We start from the raw sequence: 15,794 nt of genomic DNA, 5'->3' as shown, positions 1-15,794 counted from the left end.
CCTCGGAGGCAAATGTACAGAGGCCACACACTGAACACTGAGCATGTCTGCTACAAAGGTTTAATCCATTAAGACGTTTGTTGGGTTCACTTAACAAGCATCAATGATGTTAGTGTCAAGCCAAAGAGCACTATTAGCTGTTGCTCTTGGCTGTACATAAATGATCTACCATGCAATAATCTGATTTAGTTATACAGACATAATTCAGTCAACACATCACAAAAGTCTAAATAAAACATAAAAAGTAAATGTAAATAAGCTGTGCTTTATAACTTGGCTTATGTACAAAGTAGCAACTGTAAAGAGGTTTCTGTGTCACGGTCAAGCTTTCAGGCTCCCTTCAGATTAACTGGTGCCAATCTGGAGTGGTACACAGATGCTCTTTGGTTTCTATTTAGACTTATAGGATAATGTAAACACAGTTATCAGGGACGTGAATGGAAAGTATTTAAAATAAATGCAAATCAGCTGCAGCGGTACTTTATAAAGCATGGTGTATTTCTCCTGACACTATGCCACAGGGGTCTACGTCACCTTGAACACTACCACGGATGCACAACTCCTACTTTATAAACACCAATACCCTGGCTTTGATATTGGTGAATCCTGAAGCAATCTGATTTATTTCAGCATGTACATTTTAGAGGTTGATTTGATGTAGAAGTACAAACCAGTCTTGAACCTAAGAAGTGGATTAATGAATTTAACTTGCACATATTGCAAGTTTTTGTTAGAGTTGTTGATAAAGTAAGCTTTCAATACCGCCAAAGTGCTGAGGGGCTGTAGTTATCTCCTTTGTGATATTTTTGCCCTGCCGAGCAAAATTGCACATGGTTGCTGTAAACACAGAGGAACACAGAAGTAAAGCACATAGATCTGTCCTATGGATCAGCTCTTTGTCACCAATATCTGATCCAACTTTTTCAATTAGTACCAGATACTCAATACCATGATCAGACTGGTGCATCCCTAAGCACAACATACTTGTGCATTAGAGTGTCTGCATCTCTTTGTAATAATGTGCCTGAATGCTAGCTGACAGTGCAATATCTTTGTACATCAAACTGTCCGATCGGTCAACTTTTCATGTCAGAATCTCGGATAAGACTGGAAGAACCTCTGACTTATGAAGGAGAATAATAGAAACATAAATCGAGCTTTAGCTTTTATGCACACTTTGATTGTTTATTGTTTGTATCATGTAATCCCACACCTCACCCTACAGCAGCCTCATACAGATGTTTCAAAATCTGAGTCTGACTGCTAATCACGACTCCCTCACACACTCGAGGGTATGGAAAAAGTGCTTACTTCACAAGTTCCTACTTTCTCAGGTGTCATGTCTGTAGTTTGTGTGGGTTCATGGTTTTATTGGTCTGTTCTTTACTGTTCAGGTCAATGATTCATTAGGAAAAAGGAGCACATAGACGCATCAACACATCGCATAATGCTGTCTTTGTGTTCAGTCCAGATACCTGTTCCTGCACCAGCTTTCTTCGACAGACAAAGTAAGCAGTGTGACACAGCCATGGGAGGTTGCTCACATTATCTCTGTTCCATCACATTTCTGTGGACATGCCAAACCTAAAAAAGACTCTGTCAGCACTCTTTTTTTCCCTTCTTGAACTTCTGTAAACTGTTCACCGAGCTACTGTCTCTTTGAGATAAGATCCAAACTGCTTCAAAGGTTTAAGACCTGTGAATGAAATAAGAAAAACCACCAAGACACAAAAATAGTGCTTCACTGTAATCAGCTTAACACCTGACCCACCGTGACACCAGTTTGAAGAGATCAGGACACTTTCTCAAGTGAGCTAGACCTTATTTCACAATCTGTCCAGCTGTAAATCTGCCTCTTTACAGAATGTTCTCCCTGCTCAAGGTCACAACAAGAACACCTAACACAGTTTTCAGGCTTAAATATGACCTCCAGGGTGGAAAGTTACAGAATAAAACAGGTTTGGCTGCAAAAAAAGTTATAGGGCATACATGTTACGAATACACTCTGTCAGAGCTCTGGGCTGTATGTAAAAGAAACAACAGAAGTCAGGCTATGAGGTCTTCAGTTTCAGCCCAAGACTATGGTAAATACCTGCCTGTGGAGGGTAACATGCAAATCCCTTTACTAGTATCAGGTTAGTTGGTTAGGTAACAAGAATGAAGGAATAAAGTGTGCCAGAGTATTTCAGTCCACCTTTACCGTTCCTTTTTAACACAGAAATAAAGCCATGAGACAGCCTTGATTCAATGTGTGTGTGACTGTGAAGGGTTAAACCTTGTGAGTGTCAAGACATCGAGTTGTAAAATTAGCCAGAGTGATGACATCATTTTCCCATAACCATTGCTTCTGAGTAAATGGACAGAGCTGGATCAATAATGTTTTGGAACTTGATAAAAATGTGCAGTTTAGGCCTCTCAGCTTTGAGTAGTGCACTACTTTTAAGTAAACGAAAGGTACCTGCCTTGAAAAAGCAATATTTAACCTCTCAGACGTGAAACACTGTTGACATAGGTGGAAATATCAATGCAGTGGTCATGTTCGTATCTAAAGCCATGCCTTTATCAAGAAACCTGATTTTTTTTTTCACTTGTACTTGGAGAGAATGGGGTGTGTTTCTGTATAAGTCCCAAGTGTACCCTGTTCAAACTCCTTTTCAGAAATGCTTACTAGTAACGAGAAAGGTTTTGATTTTTTATTGCATGGTACATAAAACTGAACAGTTTTCTCTCTTTTTTTGACTTTCTGTTGTTTCTATTTTTGTCTTTCCTTTTACCTTTTTTTAGTAATACAATAATAATATAAAAAATATATAATATAATAAATATATGTGCCATTTCAAAATAAAGATATTATATAGATAATATAATATTGCATCATTTTGAAACCTACCCATTAAAAAAGAACACAAAAGGCTTAGAATTATGCAGGAAAGGCACAAAAACCACAAAGATATCCCCTCAAAAGAGGTCAAAAACAACTATTTCTTATTTTTAAAAAAGTAGATTAACAAAGAAAAAATATTAAAATGAAATGAAATGAAATGTACATAATGATCAGAAACTTTGTTGTCAAACTAGTATGACACCACAAAAGATCATAATTGTGGTCATACACCAATTTAAGGCAGACTGGCACCACCATTACTGATGTTCCATGGTTTCTTTTGATCTTGTGCTGATAATAAGTGCACCATTATTGGATCAATATATAGTGTTGGCTGATTTTTTTTTTTGTTAAAGTCATGAGACATCAGGCTTGAAATCCCAATGAGAGACTTTCTAGGGTGATTCATTTGAATACGAGACACTGAGGCTGATATATTTTGGTGTTTGAGTGCATGAAGCTGAGTTTATCTTTGCTGTTATGGTTATTTTTATCATTTATGATGAAGCATTACACATACTCTGCTGTTTTATCTGGAGGGTGAAATGACTACACCTCCTCATGTTTGTAATGTTTCTCTATACTCCCCTCTAACCAAAAATATATATTCACCCTGGACCGCCATCACTTGTACATCCTAAATATTTCTCCACTGAGTCATACAGATAACAAGGTAAGATTCTATCTGTATTGTTAAACTGCGCGGTTTGGAGACAAATGCTCATGGGTTATTCTGACCTCAGCATGCTCACCTGACTGAACAGGTTTAACACATCAGGCACAGAGTTTCGCAGCTGAAACACCTGGGTTTGGAAATGTTTTATGATCATACTCAGACTCCCACACATTCACGTTCTGTGAGCTCACAGTGGTAGGTGTAGCTCAGGGGGGAGTTTCCACCTATTCAGGGTGCATGCCTTGCTGATCTTGCGTAATTATTGTCCCCAGGTCCCACCAGATTCTCATGGGACTCCTGATCAGCTCAGTTAGCAGCTCTGTGTCAAAAGCACTTTAGCTGGAGAGATGCATTTCATGTTTCCAAAGACATGGCACCTTGGCTCTTAGCTTGCCATTTAAACCAGTGAGGGAAAGTCTTTCTTTATAGTGTGAGATGGTTCATCTTTTATTTTATACAGACATATTCTGAATACAACAAGAAAAGCCTGGATGTATGGGAGCCCTGAGTGGACATGCATCCAGACTCTAACTTTTCTGTTGTTAATGGTATCTAAAGACATTAAAAGATTTTCCTGTTGAGATGTGTAAATCTCAGCTGTGATATGTCAACTTACTTTCTCATCATCCCAGTAAAATCACAGAAAAAAATAATAACTGGCTGGTTGCTGTGAGAAATAACAATAAAAATGTGCACATAGTGTACATATGCTTTACCTTTTGGGGCTTCTGTAAATCAGTTCAAATCAGTGAATACATATAACCTTTATAATTCCCAGAAGATTATTATACCTTACATGGTTCTTTTACAAGCAAAGTTAAGCTAATAAACAATCCTGTTTCTGCATGACAATCAATTCCCTGGCCTGTCTTCCTCAAGTCTTATCATTTCTGATTGATATTTTACTTTTTCTTTCCTGTAAGATTCATTTACTAACCTTTTGATTGCTAGATGTTAAGGATTTTACAGCTAGAGTATCTGTTTATAGATTATCCTGACTTTATCTCATCTTATTTTTGCTTAATTTCTTTAACTTTTTAATGATTTTTAACGACCTTGCTATTTGTGTTGGGTGTGTTTTTAAGCACAGACGCACAAAAACTTGCTCTTTGCATGGAAGCCTGGTGCTTGCACTTGGCTTAAACTGTGTAATGTAATCACTAATGATTTCCAACATTGTCGCTGTGATATTCATAGGACAGAATGCAGTGAATTAAGTTAAATTTAAGGCTGTTTTCTTCGTACCTTGGGCAAGTCTCGAAGTTGGTTGGCATCCAGCAGCAGCTCCTCCAAACTCCGTCCGTAGCGGTAAATCTCATCGGGCACATAGAGCAGGGAGCAGTGGCGTTTATCGATCATCTCAACATGACGGTTGCACCGCCACAGGGGTATGCAGTGAAACATCACGGGGGAGCTGGGAATAAATCTCGTACCCGTGCGATAAACAAAGTGCAGGGAGGAGGAGGGGGATGCAACAGATTGCTTCGGCGGGACAGTCTTGAACTAAATTTATCGTCAAGCACCAGCAAGGCGAAACTCTCATGCACGTAAACACCGAAACTCCAACTGTAAGTGAGCCGTTACGGAGCTAGCGTTCGTTCGCTCTCGACGAACATGGGAATAATTCTCGTCGCTGCCTCACTTTGGTTAGTTTGTAGGCACCTGTTTTCTCTCCAAGTAGTCCCTTGTTGTGCGTCGACCTCAGCCGCTTTAAAATCAGCCCTTTCAGCGTAAGAGACGCAGGTTACATCTCCATGAAGAACAGGGTTGCATTCTCGGTTTTTCGTCTCGTCCCGGAGTTAATTTCCTCTCCCGTCCAGTTTCTGACCCGGAACACTCACTCCCTCATTCCAATCCTACGTCACCACTCCTGACGGCTCCGCCCCCTGTCCCTCCTCTGGATTGTCCCGTCTAGTGGTGAGAAGTCCGGCTCTTTTTAGGGAATCGGATCATTTGATTCAGCTCGGAAGTGAACGCTTGGATTCTAAATGACTCTTAATTTAGTGAATATACACATTCAGTTTCAGCGCAATGTTACACTGATGTCATCTGTAAATGCTGTGCGACAAATTGCTGTATCTAACTGATATAAAAATATCATTTAATGTCATCCTTGACTAAAAATAAAAGTCATGTTATATCATAGAAATAGTAAATAGACTAAAATAAATAATGCATTATGCACAAGGGTCATTTCTACATCACTTCTACACATCTTTGTAAATTTGTTAGTCACAGTAGCACAATTAAGCCAATACTTTTTCCACCATATGCGCAACGAAACCAAAATAGATGTAAAGCATTGGAATGAAGGATTTCTATACATCCAACCTAAATGATGGAAAACCAATGCAGCAAAGGTGGTATCAGTTTGGGTTAATGTCGGGCTGCAGAAGTAGTCTTCTTTTAGTTTGTACATCAAATATTTCTATTCAGTGATAACTTTGATTCTTAGCAGGAGGGATTTCAAATTACAGATTTGTTTCAGGCCACATCCGCAAAAAACGAACATAACACAAGTTCTAAAACTTATTCTGCAATCACTTTTTTGAGCCCTGAAAGGCAGTTCATTTACAGCTTACCTCAGAAACATTTACAACACATCCACCATATCTAAGTTACATGTTGGCAACCATAACCATGGATCAGACTAGACTTCACTGATAAATACAAAATTGTATTGCTGTGATAAAAGAAAACACACGCACACTTAAACCATATTTTGTGTTTTATTCATTCTTAACTATAGCATATCAAATACTCACACTGCCTGGCTATTCATGTGATGTAAAAACAAGTCCCTGAGTTATGTTTATTGGGAGTGGCTCATATTGTTCACTTAATGGTGAGTTGGCTCAAAAAACCGAATCGTTTACAAACGACACAATAATAGTCAAGTCCCGCACAGGGACGCCGTGGCACGGAGGACTCACGCAGCCCAGCGGCCACCCCTCAGGACACCCAGAAAGGGAAAACAGGAGTTCATGTGCCTATATAAGAGTATATGAAATATCAGTTACACAACCAGTACAAACTTGATTTATACAGCATGTTTGAATCATAGTGATGCATACAAGAGCAGGTGTGGCGAGTGGTTCCACTTTCAAATAAAAGTTTCAAAAGATTTAATAATCATTAACTCTGCAGAGGAAGCCCAGACACAGAATGGCTAGATAACTCTGCTACATCATATTATTATCTGTTGTAACTAAATGCTGTTCACAGAAAATGTCATATCTAATAATGATAAAACAATATGGTGTAGCATTAAATATGTCCCTTTGCTGTATAATTACGGTCCAACATCTAATCTAGAAAACTCTTTTGTGGGTCTTTTTGTCATGTGGCATCCAGCACAGCTCAGATCATTCTTCGTTTTCCATTCTCATCTCTCTATCCTAACAGGTCAAAGGTCAAAGTCAGCTCTTGTGTGCTGATGAGAGGTCAACATGAGGTCATTTCACCATCACCCAGGTCAGTTAGCTCTCCATCTCCCCTTATATAGGTTCTGTGCAACCTAAAATATTTGTCCCCTTGATTGTAACCATACTTTTATCATTTAAAACAAAAAATAATTCATGTTCTTTTACTTATTTATTTTTTGCACAGAAGTATGAGAAGTTGATAAAAGTTTGCCTTTCAAATTCTTGATCTCATTACCTGTTTTGGCCCTCGGCAATCACTCAGAAGAAACCAAGGAGACAAAGCTTCAAGATGATGAACAGTTTTCCTCCAAGCGGTCCAACTGCTCAGCTAATCTCCACTAAACTCTCCCCCTAATCCCAGAAACACACCACCACTCAGTGCACAGACAATAACTGAGAGACCGAATCAATCATAGTACAACTGGCAGATGCTACACGATAGATCTCTGTCACTGGTCTTTATCACTGAATTGTGAAGCTGCTACTTTGTTAAGACCCATTTTTGTTCCATTTGTACCCAAGTATTCAAATAAATCAAACATGGAAAAACATAGGCCTCCATCTAGGTAACATTTTAAAAGTTGTGAGCAATAAGTCACTTTCACAATATAGAAGAGAAATTGCTTCAAACTACTGAATTAAAAATAAGGTTAGATTAATGATGCAGTTTTGGCAGACCTCCACAGGTGGTGCTGAAGGCTGCAGTAGTCTTAGATTCTCCTCTTTTTTATATATATATCCCAAACAGTTGTTCAAATGCATCCAAAAAGTAAAAATAAAAAAAACTTAAATTGACAGGGCAGGTCCTCCAGAAGTGGCAGGCAGAAGTCTCCCCCCACTAAAGACAACAACATAGTGAGAGTAAGAAAATAAATACTTTTCTTCTGTTATACTGAGCTTATTTGGACACAATTTAGATGGCAAGACATGACAAAACAAGAAAAAAAAATAAACAGATATTTTTCATAGATCTTAACAGTTTACCAAAACTACTTAGACTGAAAGTAAAATCACTGATCTTTCTGAATCAATGTTTTCTACTGAGCATGCACTTTGTTTAATTTAGTGTCAAAATAGTTTGGAGTTCATTTGATCAAATGAGAACATTAATATTTCTCAAAATAAGGAAATGTCACAATGTGTAGTGGTTTTAAGTTACTGCAGATTTAGTAGTGTCACTTCTATGTATATCCACTAGAGGGAGCCAACTCCTATTAAATAACCCACAGAGAAAATATGAAGTCACATTTGCTCATTTCATCCTTCATTTATTAGTGAAGAAAAGTCATTATATCAGAGAAAAAAAATTAAATTCCTGATTATTTTCAGACAAACACAGAATAATCATAGGCAAGCACGCCAGGTCTTCCCTCGTCCAAAGTTAATGACTGATTAAGTGCAACTTTTATCACATCTACGCACTGTCGATATGAAGACATATTATCAGTGTTCATCTGCGTCCCATCTGTTTCTTAAAGGCCTTTAAGGACTTTGCCATAATTGGAGCAACTTCTGGAAATGGAAAAAAATGAAAAATTGTTGTTAAAAGCTTTTACAATTTAGCCACTAAATTTAATTTCAGTACAGAGAAATCAGGAAAAGCATTTTCTATCAAAATTTTTGCACATTTCAGGTGATTTTGTCCTCTCACTTGATTTTTTGCGAGGATCTTGTGCATTTCCACCTCCTGAACTGGTGCTGCTGGATCTACTGTGCTCCTCAGAACTCATCTTTGTTCTACTGTCCTGAACCTTTACACTGTTTGGAAAAGAATCAAAACAATATCATTCACCAAACAAAAACAAAGCAAAGAAAATGACAAAATGAATCTCCATTTGCCTCCCAGTGACACCATGATAGTACAGCTGGTGAGAAAAACATCCCCTGCTGAGACAGACGACAACACGGGCCCCAGGCTTTACCAACCAGAGTGAAACCAGTTTATCCAGCACATTGCTCCAATTCCTGCGTTTGGCTAAGCTCACCCAAAAAGCATGTCACCCACAGCTATCACATGAGTCTCTGATGGTTTATAACTCTGTTTAATGCTCTTGTTGTTGTTCAGAGGAGCTGAGCAGGCACAGGGCTTTGAAGGTTAAAACACAATAGTGTCTCTGTGTACCTGGTGCTTCAAGAGGAAACTACAGTTTTGTTTTTTAAGGTAAACTACTTATCTGTTAGTAAATTATGTTTTCTCTGTGTTTTGGTGTGGACTACTTCAACCTTAGCTCTTGTGTTTGAATGCATGGACTTGGTCCTCATTTATAAACTTTTTAATTTGGAAAAAGACGCTACACCAGATAATACTGACAAACAGATCAATAAATTCAATAAAACCTTATTTAAAAACCTGTTTGTATTTATTTGCATTTTGAACTCTGAAACTTACCTACACCTGGGCTGCTGTGACTGCTGAGCGGCAGTTCCATGTATCTCCTGCTGAATTCGCACATCTCTGGGCGGCTTTGCAACAGTATGTACAAACGCCATCTTCACCTGCCGACCTTCAAACAGTGAGCAGGATGTGATCAAAAATGTATCTTCAAACTTAACAGTTTCTGATTCGTGTTGAGTTCACAGCACTCACCTTTAGGTTTGTTTGAATGTGCCGAAGAGATACTTTTTGTCAGTCTTTTAAACTTCTTTTCTCTTTCTTCGTACAGTCTCATGTACATCTCTTTCCAGGATTCATACTCCTGAAGTTTGGCGTCTTTAAAGTCTCTCTGACAATGTTTGCCCCACAGGTGGTCTGTTGCTCCTATGTAGATCTGTGGAAATTAACATTGTCAGGACTACAAATAAACATCCTCTTACCAAAACTTTTGGAATTTTATACAAGGACTACAACATCAAGGTTTACTGAGAGGGGTCAAGGGAGACACAAGGGCTTCACATATGCTTTTCTTATTATTTTCATACTTCACATAGACAACACCCACTAATAATGCAATAACTGTTACTTTCCTCCCACTGAATGACATTAAATCCCTCCCATCTAATACAGCTTTCTTCCTTTTCAACACAGTGGACTTTTTGGTTCATCTTGTGTCAATTTCAAGTGGGACTACAGATCTAAATTAGCAGCTCACTAAATATGATGCAACCATCCTTAAATTATTATCTACATTGACATTATTATTACACTGTATTATTATAAGTATAATTTCACATTATCTGGTTGAAGAAAGAACTAGCAACTAGACCTAAAATATAAAAAGACCCTATTTGATTTCTAATCAAATGTTATCATTAAGCATATCTGAAGGCTGCAGCTCATCTTTCTGTTTATAAAGTCTTAAAGGGAACCCAAAGTGTCAGCACTTGATGGCCCTAATAAGTTGCTGTTTCCCTATTCTACTAAACTTCACTGTGAGTGGCGTTAAATGTCCCAATTAGTTTCAAACCTTTAACTTTACCACCTTTTAGACATACAGAGGTGCAAAGTGCGTTCTGAGACAATGACATATAAAGGTGCGGGAGATACAGTCAGTGTTACCAACTTAGAAACTTTGTTGCTATTTAGCGACATTTCAGACCCTCTCTTGACTTTTTTTCTCCAAAAAGTGAGAAGCGTTGTTACTGTGGGCCCCTTCCCTTTCCAAAATATTCCGACTGACAAGTCCTCCCTGCTCACAGCTGCAGCCAAGCAACTGCATGCAAATGAAACACGTGTAAGCTTGTTTCTTTTAGGTCACTATTGCCAGTCCCAAGCCTTGAGGAAGGAGGAGGGTTTTTATTTTAACATTAAAAAAAATCAAGAATTGACAGAAGAGTCAATTTATTTCTATCTTCTTATGTCTACTCTCCCTCCTGCATCTTCTTAATTGTCAAGTCTATTACTATTTTTGCTTCTGCGTTTGTCTGGAGATCCTACATGTGACCATGGCTGCATTGTTTACATGTACAATTATCTGTTAGCAGTCTGTAGCATGTCAGTGCTAACTGGTGAAAGGCCTGATGATTTCCCACAAGGTGAGGAGGAGGAGGTTAGGATGATGTGGTGGTTCTCAGGTGTGAGCTAAGAAGTGTCGACATTGACCTGTCCTTCCATCCATCGCTATTGGGAACGCAAGATCTATCTCCAGTAAGATGGACGAGCTAGGTGTGCTAACCCAGCAACAGAGGGAATACCAGAGGGCAGAGTAGCATCATGCTATTCACAGACACCAACGCCACATTTGAAGAACTCTACCTGCTGTGAGCAGACAGGATACAGGAGACAGAGACTGAACAGACTGCTGAGAAAGCTCAGTCCTGGACCCTGTGGAGGTGGAGGCTGGCTGACTGGACAATAATGGCCAAGCTGTCATCATCTATCTTGTTATAGACCTTTTTGCATAAGCTATACAATGTCTTACTTTCGTTTTCCTGATTGCTGCTGTGACTCATCCTGAATTTCTCCCCAGGGATAGTACTTAGTATATCAAGTATTTTCTATTTTATTCCATTGTGTGTGATTTCTCCTATATCATTCTTTCGGTCAGTGTGTTCAGGTTAAAATTGAAAAGACTGAACAGATGACATAGTGCAAAAAACTCTCCAGATGATGACAGGAATGCATTGCAACAAAACAACCGTGGTGGCCTATAAACAAAACTAATTTATGGAAATCTAAGAAAACTCGGAGTCTGTAGCATTTTTGATGTAGTGATTTTTAAGTTGATACAAATATTCATCAAGCAAGTTCTGTTATAGCTCCAAGTAGGGGCTCTTTTCAAATTGAATTTTCTTTGTTTGTGGCAACTTTGGCGCCCCCTGTGGACAGAGCAGTACCTGTCATGTCTTTTTTGTCTGGTACATGCATCGGTATTAATTCCTGACAATCACATCCCACTAACATTTTTCATGTTTCATGTATTAAGAAACTGTGCTAAATTATGATAATCATGTTGATGCAGAAGAATCCTATTGATTTATTGTCTAGATTTAGAATTAAAATAACTCAACTGAAAGTCTAAATCTTTATGATAGTTTTGTTTGCTTTAGCAGGTTATATGGAGGTATCAGCATCTATTTCTGCCTCTTTTATAACCAGCCAAAACATTTTCCCAGGACCTTGAGAGTGTGGCAGTGTTTCATGTCACATGAATAAACCTTTAAATTCTTTCTAAAGTTAAACAATAACTTTGGCTCTCAGTTAAATCAGCAATTTTCAGCTGCTGCAGAGACAAACGGGGTTCCTATTCCTTCCTCAGCAGGTGCCCTAAATAAAGTCTCACTGAGTGTATTCACACTGACATCCTTACTGGGTTGCATTCTTCAATGCGTAGCAGCTGTTCAGGCGTGCACCTCTCCAGCACCGGCTCCAGGATCTCAAGCGGGACTCCACCAGTTTCATAAAGCACTGAGAAAAGATTTCAGCTCCTGAATATAAATCTAACAGTTTGAAGAGAAGGAAGTCTTTGTGCTTTACTCACAGTTGATGTTGTTCTGCAGCGTGCGGATACACTGCTGGTACAGGCTCATCATGACTGGGAGGGAAACAGCCTTGTTTCCAGAGTACACTTGCATCTTTTTTTTTAATCGTTGACCGGTGAAGACTGCAGAGTCTTCATCACATAAGTCAGGCTCCCTCTCAACTATGAGAAACAAAACAGAGAGTAAAGAGTGAAAAATGATAAGCTTATAACTTAAAATATCTTCTTCATTTTTTCAATAGACGTGAAGGCACCTTTTCTCTCCAAATACTCCTCACAAGAAGGTTTGTCACACTCAGGTAGAGCAGCAGGTAAAGGGATGTTAATCAGGTCCATGATTGATCCCTTAGACTTCTAAATTATAACAGAATACAGGTCAGAACTCATAAATGTACAATTTAAATGTAATAATTTTCATGTGAATACCTGTTTAGGGGAAGCAGCAATCGTTTCCATTTCATCCATTCTTACATCAAGATCTCCTGATTCTTCTTTCACTGGGCTCTTGATTTTTTTAAGCCCTTTCTTCGCTGCAAATTTGTCTCTTCTCTTGCAAACATTCACGTCATAGTTCAGGAAGGATTCAAAGGACATGAACTGCTCGTCAGAGTTGATTTCTTCGTCTTCTTGCTTTAGTTTTTTGGTTTTGTGCTCAGCATTTTCAGACTCTTGTACAGATTTTGGACTCGTATGTTTTTCTTTTCTTTTCCTGGTTTTATCTTGGTCATCTGAACCTCTACATTTTTCTGTAATCTTGTAATCTTTGACACTAGCTTCCTGGACCATTTTGGAGTGTCTCCTGTTCGAAATAGACGATGAAGACTCTTTGCCTTTGTTAGTTGTCTCTTGGGATGTCTTTGACTTCTTTCGCGACTCGTTCTCTGACTTAAATGTTTCACTTTCAGATCTACTTTTTATTTTTTCTTTAGAATAAGAACAGGATTTCTGAGTGTCCTCTGAGCAATCAAAACCTCTTGATTCTTTATCACAACTTTTGATTTTCTTTTTCTTGGAAACAACTAAATCAAAATCTTCTTGGGATTCAATTTTCTCTTCTAAGAATTTACTCTGAGAAATACATTCATTTCCTTTTTGACCTCTCTCTTTCTTGTGTGTCTTCTGGGCCTCTAAATCTGCTTTCCTGTCACTCTTTCTTTTAAACTCAGCCTCATCTGAGGACTCGTTACTTTTACAGTATGCTGTTAAGCAGTTATTGTTGAAATCTTTTGCTGTCAGATGTCCATTTTTAGGAGAGTGTTGGTCCAGTTTGTCTTTAGCAGACAAACTCTCTGACGCTTCAACATCTTCTGTTTGGCTGCATTCAAACACAAATAAGTTAGCACAATTTGACATTAAAAAAATGCATCAAGTGCAACAGTTACATACAGCTTACCTTGAGGAGCCTTTTGGGACCAATCTTTTCCAGCTGCTAACAAGTGATTTGGCAAATTCTCCAGCTTGTTCATGTCTGCGCAGTGAGTTCACTGTTTTGCCAATTCCAGTTTCCTGATCCATTTGAGGACACAAGTCAATTCAAGCAAAGAAAAATATTCAATAAAACGCGTAACCTTGGGAAAAATGACTCACAGCAAGAATGTCTAATGTGATTTCCAGATCTTTGAGTTTCCGCAGAACTTTCACAACCTGCAAAGACAGACAGGGGAGAAAGAGCCTGTAATGGTACTTTGATGAAATTGTTGACATTTTAAATTAAAAATGCAACAAAAAGAGATTAAATAAAGTTTAGAAATTCAACAAGCCACATATGGAAGTGTTGTTTTTGGATCTAACAGTTGCTGATTGTGCATTCAGAGCAGAAGCTATGTATGGGAACAACACACCCACTACGGCTGCTCATTTTACTGCATACTATAAATGGATAATGCTACTGCTGGCTTCTGAAACCACTCAATATAACACCCTGTGGAGGTTGTTTTCACTTTCATTCAACTTAGACTCAACTTCAACGTAATTTAACTCAATGTGCAGCTTCATATTGGTATATTTACAAATCAATCTACATGTTAAATGAGACTGAAGGGAGAGCTCCCCAGCCTCCAGGGTTGATGGACAGTAACCATAAGTTGAACAACTGGAGGAGTCGCCAATTTTAGCAGCAGAGCACCTCCCTTTAAAACAGACTGACCCCTGCAGTGAAGTGCTGCAAATGTGTGCCTGCAGAGCACATGTCTGAGCTCTCACTCAGGCTCAACACACATCAAAGGGAGCAGGAAACAGCAGAGCAAAGCTCACAGGAATGTTAATTTATCATAATTCACCCCAAATTATTAGGCTATAACTTCATCTTGAAGGTCGAGGTCTAAATACAATAAGTTAATATGATACAAATAAAAAAAAAGTTTGTCAATCAATGTAAACAGACCTTTAAAAACCTGCCACGTTTCTGGAGCAATTATCTGCCTAATCGCTACAACCGCAAACTTCTGGTATTTGAAGAGACAGCACACTATTTACCACACAGTCACCGATCTGTCTGATCTGTTTATAGTGCGCACTTATATCAGAATAAACTTTGTTTCTACCGTAGCAGAGTCTGCTGAGTCTGTGAGCTGGAGTTTCAATCTCATAATTTTCTTCACCACATCAGAGCTGCTGGCCATCACGGTGCCTCACGTGCAACCATCCACACGCGCACACCTGGCAGCGCGCGCCCGTTGATGACCCTGATATAATGGGCGGGACTCATGGAACATTGTTAATTATGTGCAAATTCAAGTTTATGTCTATTTTTTCATCGTATTTATGAAATAAAATCAGAAGAACAATGAGATTAAGAGCAATGCTTACATGTTCCTAAAGTTTTATTTTTCTGCAACCCACTCTTTGTGAATTATAGGGCCTTTAAATTATATAGTAGGACTAAGAGAAAATTTTCCCATCCTTTGAATGCATAAAACATGTGGTATGCTTTTGCCTTTACCCAAATAAATGTATGACTTGTGGATGGGATACTGACTCTTTCTACTTTAGTGAGTTTATAATTCTTAAAAACAAACAATGCGTAGTAATTTGTCTTTAAACCTAAGCATTAGTTGAGTAAATGAAGCATGAATTGGAAATTAATGGTACAGTCACAATTACACAGAAAGAATTTTTTTTTTAATTCCCAGAAAACCAGGGGTACCTCAATTTTCAAGTAAGAGGAGAGGGACACATTCAATTTTGTGAGAATGAACAAAAGACAGCAGCCCTGACATATTTATTGCTCTATATGTTAGCTATTTCTTGTAGTCATTTCCAGAAAAAAAAAAAAAATCAGCCACCGCGTGACATCATTACAGACAATATGGGAAAAATATGGCAGGATGGTTTTTATGGCAGGATCAGGATCAGAATTTTATCAGATTGTTTTTCAGATTCATGCTGTTTTG

General features: G+C 38.4%; 2 protein-coding genes across 2 annotated transcripts in view; both read right to left on the bottom strand.

Annotated features, from left to right (window-relative positions):
- The window catches only part of lrrc1 (leucine rich repeat containing 1), a 29,568-nt gene extending 24,125 nt beyond the window's left edge, over positions 1-5,443 (bottom strand). The window contains exon 1 of the mRNA XM_074676374.1: positions 4,806-5,443. Within this exon, the coding sequence (XP_074532475.1) occupies positions 4,806-4,964 (159 nt within the window). The 5' untranslated portion in view covers positions 4,965-5,443. The remainder of the gene's footprint in view (positions 1-4,805) is intronic.
- A 2,797-nt stretch (positions 5,444-8,240) lies between these two features.
- Positions 8,241-15,073, bottom strand: eloal (elongin A, like). Its single transcript, XM_074675979.1, has 11 exons — positions 14,946-15,073; positions 13,990-14,046; positions 13,796-13,908; positions 12,829-13,717; positions 12,657-12,756; positions 12,403-12,564; positions 12,232-12,329; positions 9,573-9,753; positions 9,375-9,489; positions 8,637-8,743; positions 8,241-8,497 (listed from the first exon to the last, which is right to left on the bottom strand). Exons 1-11 carry the CDS (start codon positions 15,021-15,023, stop codon positions 8,436-8,438), a joined length of 1,962 nt encoding a protein of 653 aa, XP_074532080.1. The 5' UTR covers positions 15,024-15,073; the 3' UTR covers positions 8,241-8,435.
- Positions 15,074-15,794: the final 721 nt, after the last annotated feature.

The sequence above is a fragment of the Halichoeres trimaculatus genome, unplaced genomic scaffold (genome assembly GCF_033239565.1).
Source record: "Halichoeres trimaculatus isolate MK-OKI-2021-1 unplaced genomic scaffold, fHalTri1.1 fHalTri1_scaffold_8, whole genome shotgun sequence".
Lineage (NCBI taxonomy): Eukaryota > Metazoa > Chordata > Actinopteri > Labriformes > Labridae > Halichoeres > Halichoeres trimaculatus.
This window is presented reverse-complemented; position numbering and strand designations above follow the sequence as displayed.